Source organism: Balaenoptera physalus (assembly GCF_965194825.1).
Source record: "Balaenoptera physalus genome assembly, chromosome: X".
Taxonomy (NCBI): Eukaryota; Metazoa; Chordata; class Mammalia; order Artiodactyla; family Balaenopteridae; genus Balaenoptera; species Balaenoptera physalus.
In genome coordinates, this window is record NC_138903.1 from 32,817,953 (window position 1) to 32,835,240 (window position 17,288).

At 34.1% G+C, this 17,288-nt stretch overlaps 1 protein-coding gene across 1 annotated transcript in view; it reads left to right on the forward strand.

Annotated features, from left to right (window-relative positions):
- CFAP47 (cilia and flagella associated protein 47) overlaps positions 1–17,288 on the forward strand; it is a 421,910-nt gene that overhangs the window by 241,874 nt on the left and 162,748 nt on the right. Inside the window, 5 exon segments of the mRNA XM_082446774.1 lie at positions 7,579–7,632; positions 7,635–7,774; positions 8,257–8,400; positions 9,153–9,326; positions 17,015–17,126. Coding sequence (XP_082302900.1) covers positions 7,579–7,632; positions 7,635–7,774; positions 8,257–8,400; positions 9,153–9,326; positions 17,015–17,126 — 624 coding nt within the window.

A 17,288-nucleotide genomic window follows, 5' to 3' on the forward strand; every position in this document is an offset into this window, starting at 1 on the left:
ACATATTAGTTTCAAAGGAACAAAAATTATACTGAAGGCAGAATTACCAATAGGAACAATAGAAGCCAGAAGACAATGGTATTGTAGTACTGAAGCAAATTAACTGTCAGCCTAGAATTTTAAATGCCAGTAAACTATCACTCAAGAGTAAGATTGAAATAAAATTATTTTCAATTCAACAGTGAAATTGGGACAATTTAAAACTCACAGATAGTTGCTAAAAGAACAAAGGAGGATCTACTTATGGATGAAGGAAATTGAATTCAGAAGAAAAACTTGGAATCAAAGAGCTGTGATTAATAAAATAATCACAAAATGAGATATTAAACATATCATTAATCACGATAAATATAAAAGTTGATATTTTCACAATGGAAAGTGAAATACAGCTTTATGCTGTTTACAAAATTACCTGGTAAAATATCCAAAAACTTATCCCAGGTATTAGCTAATCAAAAAATAGCTGGCATAAATATAGAATAAGTAGACTTTAGGGAATCCCCTGGTGGTCCAGTGGTTAGGACTCAGCACTTTCACTGCCAGGCCCGGGTTCGATCCCTGGTCAGGGAACTAAGATCCCACAAGCCGTGCAGTGCTGCCCAAAAAAAAGAATAAGTAGACTTTAAGGCAAATAAATGTGTTAATTTAAAAAGGAATACTCCAATGTAGAGAGAAATTTTGAACTTATTTCCACCTAATCACATAATCTCAAAATGTACAAAGCAAAAATTGGCAAATATGGAAGAAAAATGAACAGATCCACAGAGCGGGAGATTTATTACACATCTCTCAATAATTGATACATCAAGCCAACAGAACATTAGTAAGGCCCTACTAGTCTTGACCAATGCAATTAATAAGATTAGGTATTCCTGTACCTATTAAACCTAGCTTGACTGTGCTGGAAATAATTGGCAGTTCTTGCCATTTTCTTATTATAGTACTTTGATATCCCTCTCTGGTCTTTTTCCTGTGCTTTAGGGCACCTGGGGGGATGTATAGGTATTGCCTTTCAGCAGAATCTGACAGGGAACTGCATACCAGTCTTTTCTGCTTGCAGATACTTAGAAACTTCATGGGGCAACAAGTCTGAGGCTCTCAACCATTTGGAGTTGGTTAGGAAAGGTCACATGCCATTCTCCTAGCATACCCCAAACATTCTTTTTCCTTCCTCAATTCCAACTTCCCTTTCTCCTTTATTTTTGTCCTCCTTCCATCTTCCTTTCTTCTTTTTTTTCCTTGTCCCCTTTCCCTCTCTCTTCCTATCTCTCTCTTTCCTTTCACCCTTAAATATTATTTTAGATCTTCCTGGTGATAGAAAAGCAAAAGTAATTCAGCCAGCTTCTTTTGAAGTGATAAGACCCATTTTAACCAATATTTCAAAAATTGAATTTGTCAGTAATTAGTATGGGTTTCTATCATTTTAAATTATTGGTATTTTATTGAATAGTATACTAAATTTGACAGTTTAAGCAGTGAACCATTTCAGAAAATGGTTTTACCTGAGTGGATGATGCTAATGAAAACATTTTAGAAAATAATCAAGCACACTCTTAAATTGCAATTGCTGAACTTTTTTCTTTTTTATATGAAGTCTTTTGGCACACTTCATGATTTTGATATTAAATGAGTAAACTCAGTAATGAGAAATCGTTAGCACACAATGAATCTATCACTTATTTTGCCAGAGTATTCATGAGGTAGATGCTCATGTGCCGAAAAGAACATAATAAGGTAACTAAAATTGGTAAAATTCCAATTAGCAAGTGATTTGGTCCTTTACTTGTGTAATAGGAAAAAAATCTAGACTAAATCTTTCCAGTAGTAGATGGAAGTGGGATTAGCAAATAGGCCAAAACATTATTTGAAAATATAATTACTCATACATTAATTTTTAACAAATAAATATCTGTTTATTATAAGTTCATTTTATAAATGAATTCATATCATAAATTTATTCATTCTCTCAATACCTCATTTTCTGAATTAAGGATTTCTGACTATTGTTTGCTAGTAATATCCTTATATAATTAACTATAGAAGATAATGACCAATTTACTGTATTACTTAGTCTCTTCCACTTTTCTGATGTACTTTCATATAATCATGGAATGTTAAAGCAGAAAGAAACCTAAGAGATCAGTTAATCAAATTATATTCTTTAGAGCTGTAACATTCTTCTGAAGTGCTTTGGTTTGTCTATAGGGAGGCTGTGGAAGTGAATAGGAGCTTCTAGTGTCTTACTTCAACCAGATTGACTTTAGGTTAATTTGTTTTATATACTGAGATTCTGTCTTAGGTATTGTTCGGATACATTCCCCACCCCGCCCTGCCCCACCAAGCCAAAAAATAAAATGTTTGAAAGCTACTGACCAAATCTCACTCCTTAATTTAAACAGATTAAGAACTTGAATTCTGAAAAAGACCTCTAAGTTGTTTGCCCAAGATCACACAATGTAGAAGAGGAACTAAAACTAGAAAACAGAACTTTTAACTGTTACTTGATTGCATCTTTCACCTCACCAGTTTAATGCATGTATCTTGCTTTGGAGTTAAGACATGGTAGATTGTTTCAGTAAAAGCCCAGGTGGATCCTATCTGCCTGTACACATGTTATATGTGGTCTCAGCTCCCTGGTTTTGGCCATGTGACTTGCTTTGGCCAATGGATTGTTAAGGAATTCGAAAGAAGCAGATATATGATAACCATTTGTGCACAGGGCTCTCATTCTTTTGCTACTGGTAATTCTTCTGTACTGTATGAAAAATATTGGGCTCATCTCATAGAAGATTAGAGAGCTCATGGACAGAATTCCCAGTTGAGGTCCTAATGCATGAGTGAGCCCAGCCAATACCACATGAAGCAGGTAAACTTTCCCAAATGAGGTTAGGCCACAGAATCATGAACAAATAAACGATGGGTTTTTTTTTTTAAACCACTAAGTTTTGGAGAGTTTGTTATGCTGTTTTAGCTGACCAAAACAGCGGTATTGATTTATTGTCCCAACCATGACCTATTCTAGGATCTGAAATTGCACATTTTTTTTAACAGCAAAATTTTTCAATTTGTTGGAAAAGACTGAATATAGGACATTTAGGGCATCCTGACGAAGTCAACACATGCTTCAGGAAAAAATCATGAAATATAAGGGCATGTTCTGTATAGAGAGAATGCCTGGAAACCCTGTGACCCATGGACACCCCTCAATACAAGCTTTTTCTGTCACTGAATTTTTTTTATGTTGAAGTGTAGTTGATTTACAATGTTGTGTTAGTTTCAGGTGTACAGCAAAGTGATTAGTTATATATATATATTTTTATATATATATATTCATTTTCATATTCTTTTCCATTGTAGTTTATTACAAGATACTGAATATAATTCCCTGTGCTATACAGTAGGACCTTGTTGCTTATCTACTTTATGTATAGTAGTTGGTATCTGCTAATCCCAAACTCCTAATTTATCCCTCCCCCACATTTCCCTTTTGGTAACCAGAAGTTTGTTTTCTATGTCTGTGAGTCTGTTTATGTTTTGTAAATAAGTTCACTTGTATCATTTTTTTTAGATTCCACATATAAGTGATATCATATGATATTTGTCTTTATCTGACTTAACTTCACTAAGTATGATAATCTCTAGGTCTATCCATGTTGCTGCAAATGGCATTATTTCATTCTTTTTTATGGCTGAGTAGTATTCCATTGTATACATATACTACATCTTCTTTATCCATTCATCTGTCAATGGACAGTTAGGTTGCTTCCATGTCTTGGCTGTTGTAAGTAGTGCTGCTATGAACATTGGGGTGCATGTATCGAATTAGAGTTTTCTCCAGATATATACCCAGGAGTGGGATTGTTAGATCATATGTGCTGGATGCCCATTTTTATGGGTTATTTTAAAAACGGTAGATCACACTGACTTATTCCAGTAGCTAAAGTTATATAAAAATAAGTATTTTTCATTAGAGAGATTCTGTTTATGTTCCTTTATTTTCTTTAGTAACTATAATCTGGTAAATTTACGTATCTTTGGTTATCTTTCATTACAGAACCCTAGCAACTCCCATAGTTACTAGGATCACCTGTAAAGAAAAGGCCCCAGGTGAGCTACATCTAGTAGAGTAAGGATGGAAGGGGCAGGTCCAGATTGTCCCTGACATTTGTAATGCCCAGGTCAAAAGTACAAAGGGAAGCCCATATACCATATATCTAAATTTTAAAAGTGGTAAATCAAACTAACAAAGTTTTAAATAGAATATAGTCTATTATTCCACCTTGAGAAATAAAGCTTTATACCAACCTAGAAGACCAAACTTGAATTTAGAATTCTTGGCCTCCTCAGAGTTTTGCACTAGAACATGAAAACACAGGATAGCTGGGCCCTGGGCATGTGCCCACCCCATTCTCTTTTTTCCTTCACATCTAACATGTATTGTAAGAGGGCTTGTGTACAAATTTGTAGGTACCTCAGCCCACATAATTAATCTTGGTTGACATCTTCCCCTTAATAGCCACCTCTTAGTTAGAGGTGGCTATTCTAACTTAGAATTCTTCAATTCTAAGAGTCTTCCAACAGGAGGACTGACATAGGGAAGAGTTCTGTGCAGGCACTGGAAATGGGATCAAAGCACTTTGGATTGTGAATTGTGACATCCCATGAACTTGGAGCAAGGATGGGGCTGGGCTCAACATAGGCCTGTCCCAGTGGGCCCATGTCCTCCTTGCATATGCAGAGAGACAATGACAGGAGATTCAGAGTAAGGCTCTAGAAAGCATGAGGCCCAGGACAGCAAGCTCTCTTTCCTTGGTCTAAGGGTATGTGCTAGGTTGGGGATCCCCAAGAGCAGGCCCTGAGACCAGGTCTTGAGAGCAAGTAGTTTGAGAAGTGGTCTCAGGAACCGTAGGTAGCAGTGTGAGAGAGTGAGAGACAGCAAAGAGAGGAAGCCAATTCAGGGAGTGTTCATGAGCAGTTGTCACTGTGAGCAATTTGGGCTCAGTTGCACTGGGGAATCTCTGTGAGTTGGTGTAGAATTCACCTCAGAGTTACTCCAACCCAAGGATAAAGAAGCTAGGTTATTTCTCCACCAGTTTGATACATTATTTGTTGAGAACTGCAACTGCAGGCATTAACTGTCACTTCTGGCCTGATCCATGCGAGGGTTAAGCACCTTCCTATGACTAGAGGAAGCCCTCAAGGAGAAAGGAGCTGTTTTCCATAAAGCCACTGGCCTGCAGGGAGGATTAAATGCCAAGGGGACATGGCAGGGCATGGATGACATCTGCTACAGAGCAGAATTGGAAAAGACTTTGAGAAAACATGTCCTTAAAGGAGAATGATGTTAAGGTGGCACAGTGTGGCCAGGAAAATTTCCAAGTTTCTAAATATGAAAAGTCTCTACCTCTGCTATTTTACATCTAAGGTGATGCGGATACTGTGTGATGAATACCTTAATCCACAAGTAGCTTCATGTTGGTAACATATGATAATATTCCTACTCTTTTTTTCTAGCATGAATTAATTAAATTATTTCAGATGTTTAAGAAAAAGAAATACTGTTTTATCAATATATCTTCAACAAAACCATCATTTCCATGAATTCCACTATTATGATGAATTTCTTTTTGGACTTGTAAGGGAGAGGGGCTTGCATGGCTTATTTCTTAGGGTCTTTGCTCATGAACATTTCATGAGTTGGAAAATGTACACTGAAGAATGTCCTTGGCTTTCACTTTCAGACTCAGTATCAGTAGGAAGTGCATATTTTTAGGGAAAAGGAAATAGTGTATAACATAAAGCTTTTGATAGAAGCTTTATACTTGAGCTTGTGCATTTCAATTATTGTTTACCATGAAATGGCTAGTTATTCTTTATCGATGATGAAAATAATAATTACTGTTGTAAAGCAATTATACTCCAATAAAGATGTTAAAAAAATTACTGTTAAGTTGATTAAATTTCGTATTCTAAGCACTTTAATTTTATTTAAATTACCTAATCTAAGTATTTTAATTTCAATGTATTCATGCAAGAGAACAATGTGGTTTCTTCCTTTCTGATAATAAAGCAACAAATTTTAATCAAATAATTATCTCACCTGTTTTGTTCTAATGATGTTGCCACAATTCACATACTTTTCTCAGAATGAAAGTAATCAGTGGACAACAGATGATAAAATGTGCCTGGAGTCCTTTTTGACAAGAAAAAAAATTGTATTCTAAAATTAGATTTGTACTTGAATAGGACGGAATAAAAATTACAACATTCTGACAGCCTTTGTTTCCTCCTTAGACCAGCTGAGAAGCTTGGACTTTGGTTAGATGTAATATAGATTTCAAGTGTGATCCACTGTCAGTGTTTTTTAACATATAACTATGACATTATACATAATATATGACATATACAACACGTAATATATTCTATATAATATATGATGAATATATTTTTAAAATATGTAACACAGAACATAAAACACATACATACATATCTTCAATATGTTTTAAAAATGATATAAAACAGTTAATGTTCTTGCAAGAATGACTGGTCTTCTTGGCATATAGACTTCAGTGTAGTTGAAAACAAGTTTGTCATTTTTAACATTTGAGGTGTTAAATGTGAGTGAATTAAAATTATAGCCAATTAATATCATAATACTTGTCTATTGGTTGATAAGCTTGATTTGTCTTCTTGGTTTCGGAGAATTTCCTTGTACAGAGTTAGGCTTCTAAACCTTTTTTAGCACTTGTTTCTCATCTATAACTTAAATACTTTGGCTTTAGCAGTGAAATTTGTATTATAGTATTATACTGCATCCTACTTTAGGGTTGAGAGATTTTTATAACTATTTTCTCATTTCCTGGAGAATAAGAAAATTGTGACCTTCAGAGAAAAAGTAGTATTACTTGGAAGGAAAGGACCAGCATAGACAGCCTGCCCCCATAAGAAATGATATTAGCTATTAACTTAAGGTATATGGTATAACAAGGTGATATGAGAAGTATTCATTGGACATGCCTCTTTTGGCTTCCCTTGGTTATTAACTATGAAAAATTATTTCTATCTGCTGGTCAAGTTGCAACTTATTTTGATTGCTATGGGACAGAACATTTCTATGTCATAGAAATGTGGCAGATAATAATGCTTGCCAAATATTCCATATATCTCTCAGTTCTCAGCCCCTGTCAGCTGAGATAGAACCGTGTGGTTGGGTCTGACCAGTTAACTGTGATGTGTGTTAACTTTGGGCTGAGCACTAAAAAGCCCTTGAGCAAACTTTCAGTTACTCTTCCCTGACCTGTAAACAAAGGAGGAGTGGTGTGCCTGGGTCCCTCAGTGGCTTTATGGAGCAGACCTTCCTCTGACCTATGCAGGATATATTCTGTCATTAATAAAAAATAAACTTGCTTGTAATGCCCAGGAGATTGAGGGATAATGTGTTACCTTGCTATAATCTAGTCTCTTCTGGATTATATAATACAATTAAATACAAAAAAATAAAATATTGCTTTACCTGAAAATGAATCTTAGGATTTACACCATCAAAAATGATTAACCATTTTTTAATTGTTTTGATAGTTACAGATGGATCTGTTCCAGTTCCTTTGCGATTTGTTCCTCTCAGTCCTGGACGCTACCTTGTAAAATCTTGTTGACATCAAGGTATGATGTGCGTGTCTATTGCATTGAAGGTGTGGTAAATGAAGAACGTCCAGAGGCCAGATTTGATTTTGAAACACCAGCATTTGAAGCCCTTACCCAGAATATTCCAATAGTCAGCACAAACTTTTTTTTTTTTTCGTACTTTTCATTCTCACTGCCACTGTCTCAATTAAAGTCCTTCACACCTTTCATCTGAACTCTTACCGATTCCTAATTGCATTATGTGTGGCCATTTGTTTCTCCATATTGATGTCACAGTTTTATTCCCGAATATAAATGTTATCATATTACTTACCTGATTAATCACTTCTGCTGGATCTCTTTGCTTAAAAAATTAATTCTAATTTCCTTAACCTATCATCAAACCAAGCAGAGTCATGGTCTCTCAGATCACTGCTCCAGATTCAGTTGTGATCTTAACACTTGATTAAGATGGGCTCATAGGCACTAAAAACAGTGAATGGCTGTAGCTTGGCTATTAGTGGGTGATAATAGCATCAAGGAAGGTAATATAATTGTAAGGAATTTTGAATTTTTTACACTGATATATTTCTGTCTCTCTGATATTTTTCTGTCTTTATTTTCATGCTTTAGAATAATAAAACAAAGAATGAATGGAAATGTCAAGTTACTGTAGAAGGAGAATGGTTTTATGGGCCTCCTGTTTTACATGTTGGACCAGGTGAAACTGTGAATTATCCTCTCACATTCAAACCTATTTTGGAATGTGAGATTATGGTATGAACTCACTGATTTTTTTCCCTAGCTTTAATATGTCAATAAACCAATGTGTGATGTTAACATATATAATTAATGATAAATTTTCTTGAAGAAAAGTTATATTTTCTGGGGGAGGGAGTGGTGGTGTGATGAATTGGGAGATTGGTTGGGATTGACATATATACACTAATATGTATGAAATGGGTAACTAATAAGAACCTGCTGTATAAAAAAATAAATAAAATTAAACTAAAAAATTTTTTTAAAAAAGTTATATTTTCCATGAATTTGATCATTAGTGTTCACTCTGCTTGAAACTTTAATAAATGTTGTAACTTGAGGGATAAATATTCTGAAAGTCGCAATGTCATAGGCTGTCAATATTTATGTCTAGATTATTTTTACATAATATGTTTAACAAAGTAAAATCATTGCTTTGTTTGTATTCAGTAAGGAAGTTTGTACTTCAGAAAATATTGTCTTAAGTCATATTTCTTTGACAAGGATGTAAACAGGCATATAATTGCTATGTATGAGAATGCCTATTAAACTGTCACTTAGAGAAAGTGAAAAGAAATGAAGAGCTTTTCACAGGAAATTCATCTTTATTCGTTCAGTAGAAGTATTTATGTATAAACTGGAAAAGCTAATGACTAGCACCTCCTTGAAAGCTCATTTCATTGATCAGATTCAAAATTACTAAAATAGAAGAGATTGTTGGCATCCAAGTGTCACTCCTGTAGAGCTGAAATTTGGCTGATTTGTCACAGGGCAAACTTACCCTACAAAATGAAGTAGATGGTGTGGAGCATATCTTTGACATAAAAGGGATTGGAAAAAGACCGCTGGCCTTGGAACACATCACCATAGACTGTCAAGTGGGGGAGATAACAAATAAACCCATAATGGTGCCCAATTATACAGCAAGCATCCTAACATTTAAGGTAAGATTTTGTTTTTGTTTTTGTTTTTTTGGTATGAAAGTGTTTTCAGAAGGAGTATCTTGAATTATATGATATTTAAAAACATTTAATTTTACTTAACTAGGTGAAGCACTGTGACATAAGGAGATGGTTAGAATTCTCCTTTCTATTAGTCCAACAGCTTTTAAAATGCCATTTCGATTATAAAGTTGAATTAGCACCAAACAAGTTTTATATCTAAGTATTAGTATATAATCATAAAACACATTAAAATTTACTTATTTGAGTCATGTGTATTTTCACTTGAAGAAATTGTACATGACAATGAAAGAGATTTTTTAAAAAACTTTTAAACAGCTTTTAAAATTGTAATGTGATATCTGCAGGCATGAAATTTCAAAAGTGTATGCTATCATTTACCAGTGTGAATAATAGTGGGAATGTGAAGGAATGCATAATTATTTACATCTTTATTTTTTATGAGGTTTTGTACTTGGCCCTCCTCACTTGATTTGTTTAAGCAAATCTGAAAATAAATTTTTCTACTCCCTACTCCCATATTTATCTACAAATTATGTGCCCAGTAGAATCCTCAAAGAAGCTTCAAATATCTATCCATCATAGATGCCTGAATCTAGTTTTAGAGGGTACATCAGAAGTTTAGAAATTCTCTGGGTTTGTCCTCTTTTTTTGGTAATCTTGAAAAATATGTGCTTTGATTTTCTTCTTCTTTCCTTACTGGATTGCAAATAGAGTGAATATTATGAATGAAAATCTCATCTTCTCACTCCCCTGCTAAAACTCTTCACTGTCATCTCTTGCCTTCAGGATTGAGTCTGGGCTCCCTGAAGTGGCTTTCACGTGTTTCAAAAGCCTATCTGCTCAGCTTGCTCTCTTAGCACTCCTGGCTCCAGCCACACTTAGGCCATTGTATATAGTATTTCCTTTTACTACAGCCTGGAAATCTCTATCCAATTCCCTATCTTCCACTTCTCTGTGTATGTCTAACTCCTTTTCATTCTTTATGGCAAAGCTTAGATGCCACTTTTCCAAGACTCCTTCTACAGCCCCATAAACCTGGATTAGATGCCTTTCATGTGCTTCCACAGCATTTTTTTTACTTTTCCCACCATCATGTACATTACATACTATTGCTATTACCTGTTCTCCACCAGATTATTCTTCTCCACCAGATTATGAACTGTGAGAAAAGGGGCATGCCCCTCGTATCCATACTTTTGTACTTAGCATAAATCATAGTATCAAGCACATAGTAGTTTTTCAAGGAAGATTTGTTTAATGAACAAACATAATGGATGGCTTTTCAAATGGAAGGAAGAAAGGAAGGAAGGAGGGAAAGAAGGAAGGAAAGAAAAGAAAAGAGCATGACTACTTGCACTTGCTATAAATAGGAAAAAAATCATTTTTCCACCACTCCCTTTCCCCTTCCAGAATTTTCTGGTGAGCAAGAAATCCTGTCTATGAGTTTGATGAAAACAGGTTAAAGAAAAAAATTGCTTAATTTCTTAACATTGGTTATTTCATTTTGTTGTTATGGCAGAGGTGATGTCTGTAGGTTTTAAAATTTTTATTCTTCAGAATGAATGCATTTTAAAAAAATGTAGGCCTTTAAAAATAATAATTATGCTATATTAACTATATTTTTCTAATTAAATGTAGAAGTGGAATTCTATTCATAACAGAATTATACTTACAGGAAATAATAATCAAAGTCTATATTTCTATGGTTTCAATACACAAATAAAACTGAAGAATCTGGTTAATTTTACCTTTAGAGTGTAAGTTTTCAGTGAGGCCCTTCCTGTAATTAAAGATACTACATATTAAATTAATTAAATGTCATTTCATTAAGATATTAATAATACTGTTCATGTATTCCAGTTCTTCTATATTTCTATATTTAAATAGCACCAACAATTATAAAAGAACAGAAACATGTTTAAGACTGAAGAAACATTTGTCCCTAGAGATATTATGAATAAAGTATCACCTTTCTTAATTTGAAAATCACCATTATTTTTAATCAGCATGTACTAATGAGCATTACCAATCTGCCCTTTCTTTTCATTCATAATATTTAGTTTATTGCTGGTATTTCAATGGAAATTCTATTGAGAAACAACTGAGATGCTGCTAAGGAGAAAGGCTAGACTGAGAAACTTTGCTTTATAGTGTCAGGATTCATCTTGCACTTCCTTTGAGACTACTGAAATGCTTCTGATTCTCCATCTTCATTCTTCAGTGTGTAAAATGAAGTTGGCTTCTGTGCACTCAAGGCTGATTCTCATTCTTTTCCCCCCTCTCTTTCTTTCTCTCTCTTTCAATACCTTCCTCATCGTTGGATTATTTTTCTTAATCTATAAATATTCTCAAAGATTTTCCATTATAAGATAAAACTTGTCTCTAACAATAGCCCTTCAACTATTACCCTCTATACTTTCTGTGATTGCTAAACTTCTTGAAAAAGCAATATTTACATGATCACTTCTTATTTCATGGTGGTCTATTTGTATCTCCTCTACTCTGTTGAAACTTCTGCCACAAAGATCACCCATAACTTTTGGTCAAGAAAAATCAGTTCTTTTCCCAAGTTATCTGCCTCAAAACTCCTATAATGTTTGGCACTGTCTATCTGCCTTCTTAACACTCTTCACCCTTTATTTTACATCATTCTATATTCCTCATTTCCGTGCCATTCCTGGATTATTACTTATCTGGTCCTTTTATTCCTCTAGCCTTCTCATTTCTTTTCAAGTTTCCACCTTCTAAAGCATTCTTATGTCTGTACAGCATCCCACTTGGCAGTTTTTTGGCTTCAAACTATCAACTAGGTACAAATGCCAAATTCATACTTTTACTCAAGATGTATTAGCTTCAGCCCCTCATTTTTGACTGCTTGCTGTACACCTCCACTTTGACAGTCTGCTAACAACTCAGACTCAGTATATTCTTTTCATGTCTTTTCCTTGTTCTGTTTTTCATTGCTGTTAGTATTGATTTTTATGATGCTTTGTATTTTTTTAAAAAAAGCCTTTTAACATATATTTAATCTCATTGCTACAAGAATAGTTTGCAATAGAAGGTTGAGACTGCCCTAACAGGAAAGAGAATATAAAAAAATCAGAGAATATAATTGAGATACAGGTAAAACGCTATGGCATTTTATCAAAGTGACCAAGGAGTAGGAAATAGTTATGCAATAAAGAAAACAGGAGACCTGGGACTTCCAGAATGGTGGAGCAAGGGGTTTCATAAATCTGTTCCTCCTTAAAAGCAATAAAAACACTGACAAAAATTGTCAAAATGAAAATTTTTAAATCTTGAAATTAAAGATTTCAAACAATCTGAGGAGTATTTACTCAAGAAAAACTCTGAATCCTGGTAAGAGCAGGATGATTTGTGGCATTTTGACTTGACCCATTTCTATCCCCCTCTCCTCAGCTCTGCAATCTTGCAATCACAGTAGCTATGAAAACTGCAACCTTGCAAACAAAGGAAGAGGCAGACTGAGTATGGCTCTCCTCACAATTCCCATCCCCAGTACACTGTCACAACTTGACCTTTCTCGTAGCTCTCTAGCAACACCCCACCCCACGAGCAAGGTGTTGTCATCTTTTGATTTGTCTCATATCTTGCTCAGATGAAGGCCCTATCCTCAGGACATTTGCCAAAAATATTCAGTAGTTTGACGTTGCAGTTGCCTGAGGCTACAGTAACAGTTGTGGCCAACTAGAATTTGGCCAAAAACTTGAAAGGAAGATCTGGGGAATAAGATGTCCATAGGGGATTTTAAAACTCTGACATATCCCTGGGGAACAAGCCAGCCATGTGCATGTGCAGAGTGGTGCGCTTGCCCAGGGAAGGCAGAGAGGGTGCCAGTTTTTTCATCTCTGGCTGATGGAGAGGTGCTGTGTGAGCTGGAAGTTAAGGCTAAGGTAGAGTTGTAAACTACCTGAGTGATGAAGGTATGCCACAATATGTATGCAGTGCTCCTTGACAAAGGGTAAAAGATTTATTGTTTCAGACATGTAAAGAAACCTGTGACAAACTACAGGCATACCTTGGAGATATTTGGTTTGGGTTCCAGACCACCACCACAATAAAGCAAATATCACAGTAAAGCAAGTCACACGAATTTTTGTTTCCCAGTGCATATAAAAGTTATGTTTATGTTTACACTATACTGTAGTTTAAGTACACAATAGCATTATGTCTAAAAAGAACAATGTACATACCTTCATTAAAAATACTTTATTGCTAAAAAATGCCAAAACAATTACAATAATAACATCAAAGATCACTGATCACCATAATAAATATAAAAATAATGAAAAAGTTAGAAATATTCCAAAAATTATCAGTGTGATAAAGTGAACAAATGCTATTGGAAAATGGCACTTATAGACTTGCACGATGCACAGTTGCCACAAACCTTCAATTTGTAAAAAAAAAAAAAAAAAAAAATGCAATAAAGCAAAGCACAATAATGCTAGTATGCCTGTATTACTGACCACTAAGCTATTTAGTGGACAAACACTACAGTGAATGCAGAATTTACAGAGTTCATCCAGAAAAATCACTAAATCAGCAAAGAACAAAGCAACAAAAACAAGAACAACATAAACTATGGGGAGGTAGTGATCTGATTTCAAAAATGGCTACATTACCTTATATAAAATGTATATTTTTCAACAACAAAAATTATGAGACAAAGAAAAAGGAAACAAAGAAACAGGAGAGTATGGCCCATATACAAGAAAATAAGCAGTCACTAGAAGTTGTCTCTGAAGGGGCCCACATGTAGGATTACTGGACAGAGACTTTATAATAAAACCTTTGTAAATATGTTCAATGAACTAAAAGAAATGGTATCTGAAGAATTAATGAAAAGTTTCAATAAAGAGATAGTATCAGTAAGTATTAATATATAGAAATTATGAAAAGATAAATTCTACAGTTGAAAAGTACAATAAAAAAGGGAAACATTCACTATATGGGCTTGAAATATTTTCTAATTTCCCTTGGGATTTCTTCTTTGACATATTGGTTATTTAGGACTACGTTATTTTAAATTCCACCTATTTAAGGATTTCCCAAATTTCTTTCCATTTTTGATTTCTAATTTAATTCTGTTGTTGTCAGAAACATACTGTGTATGATTCCAGCCCTTTTAAATTTATTGAGGCTTCTTTTATATCCTAAGACATGGTCTACCCTGGAAAATATTCCATGTGTACTTGAAACATGCTAAAAGGCATCCATGAAAATCCCACAACTAACATCATACTTAATGGTAAAACATTGAATAACTTTCCCTGTGGTCAGGAGCAAGACAAGGATTTTCCACTCTTGCCACTTCTATTCAACATTGTACTAGAGGGTACTAGCTAGTGCAGTTAGTTAAGAACAAGAAATAAAGGCATGCACAGTGAAAAGGGAGAAATCATACAATCTGTATTTACAGATATCATGATCTTATAAATAGAAAATTATACAGAATCCACTAAATATACTATCAAAACTAATAAACGAGTTCAGAAGATTTGCTGGATATGAGATCAATATACAAAAATTAATCATTTCTATACACTAGTGATGAGCGATACAAAATGAAATTAATAATCATTTATAATAATATCAAAAAGAATAAAATGCTTAGGAACAAGTTTGACAAAAGTAGGTCAAGATTTATACACTGAAAACTACAAAACATTATTGAAGGAAATTAAAGAAATTCTAAATAAATAGAAAGACATCACATGCTCATGGGTCAGAAGACTTAATATTGTTTTGATGGCAGTATTAAAAAAATTGATATACAAATCGAACACAATATCAAAATCCTAACTGACTTTTTTGCAGAATCTTACAAGGTAATCCTGAAATTCTTATAGAAATGCAAGGGACACAGAAGAGCCAAAGCAATCCTGTGCAATAAGAAAGAAAGTAGATGACTCACACTTTCTCATTTTAAAACTTACTAGAAACCCTTAAATACAAAGCTATAATATTAAAGAAAATGTACTGGCATAAGGTAGACATGTAGGTGAATGGAATAGAATAGAATGTGCAGAAACAAACCTTTATAATAATGGTTAATCGATTTTTGATAAGGTTACTAAGAGAAGTCAGTGAGACAAAATAGTCTTTTTTAAAAATCATGCTGAGACAACTTTATAGTCACATACAAAAAAATGAATTTGGACCCCTTAACTCATACCATGTGCAAAAGTAAACTCAAAAAGGATCATAGACTAAAATTTAGTAGCTAAAACTATAAAAATCATAGAAGAAAACATACAAGTAAATCATAGAAGAAAACATACAAGGTCTTGACCTTGGGTTCGGCAATGATTTTTTTAGATATGACATTGGTGTGACAAAACAATAAATAAATTCAAAGTTGAAATGTTTGTGCTTCAAATGATACCTTGAAGAAAGTGAAAAAACAACCCACAGAATGAGAGAAAATATCCACATGCCCAATATCTGATAAGGGCCTTGTTTCTAGAATATATAAACATCTCTTACAATTTAATAATAAAATGACAAGTAACACAGTTTTTTAAATGTGTGAAGAGTTTGAACAGAGTCCCCAAAAAGGATATGCAAATGAACAATAAGCACATGAAAAGATACTCAACATTATTAATCCTTAGGGAAATGCAAATCAAAACCACAGTGAGATACCACTTCACACTCATTAGGATGGCTATCATAGAAATGACAGACAAAAACTTTGAGAAAAGCTGTAGAGAAACAGGAACCATCATTCATTGCTGGTGGGAAAGAAAAATGGTGCAGCCATTTTGGAAAAGAGTTTTGGAAAGCAGTAATTTAAAAGCTTAAACATCTGGTTATCATATGTCCCAGCAATTCCACACCAAGATGTATGTCCATAAGAAAAGAAAATCTGTGTCTACTCAAAAACTTGTACATGTTTTCATAGCTGCATTATTCATAATAGACAAAAATGGAAACACCCCAAATTTCCATCAACTTGTGAACGGATACACAAAATGTGGTTGTTATACAATTTAATACCATTCGTCAATAAAAAGAAATGATGTACTGATAAACATGACAACATAGATGAACCTTGAAAACATTATGCTAAGTGAAAAAAAGCTAGTCACGAAAGACCACATACTGTATGATTTCTTTTTTATTGTTCAAGATAAGCACATCTATAGAGGGACAAAGTAGATTAGTGTTTGCCTGGGCAGTGGAGGGTGAAGGGGGGGGCGGCAAGATGAAAGTACTCACTAAGGTGAAAGTTGAATCTAGCCAACAAGAGTTGTGGTCAAATGCTGCTTAAATATTATTTATATGCTGTAGTAATTTTGATGTAGAAATTCATTGAAATGGTTTATCTTTTGTACATCAAATTGCCTAAAGAAAATTCTGCATGGCCTATAAAAGCTAGTCTGATTGTCTAAGCATCAGTGATCTTGCTACAAGTAGCAACAGAAAATAAACATTGTTCTTTTGTTCTATTTTTTCATATGTCTCAGATTTTTCTTCTACTGTATGTATCATTTTTCTGGTTTGCTTTTCATTTAAAAGTGAACAGTTTTAATGGAGGTATTTAAGTTAAATTTCAGCTTTTCCTATGCTTTAGCTTATTATACTAATTTCATGGAAATGTTGACATTATATAATTCCTGTTTTTGAATACTCTTTTCTAGGTGTCCTCAGATCTTCCGATGGTGTGGGGAAACCCAGACATCACCGTAGACCCTGATAACGCAATTCCCTATATTCTACACGTATGCCCTTGGAAACGTGGTGTATTCAAAGGTAACAAAATCGTTAATGAAATATTATTAACTACCACACTGGGAAAGATGCGTGATGAGAAGAAATTAAAAAGTAACTTAAATTTCCCCTTTCTAATAAATAACCCAGAGGGAAATTTAGTTTTCCATTTCAGTCATTGCCTTTCTAAATAATCAGAGCTTT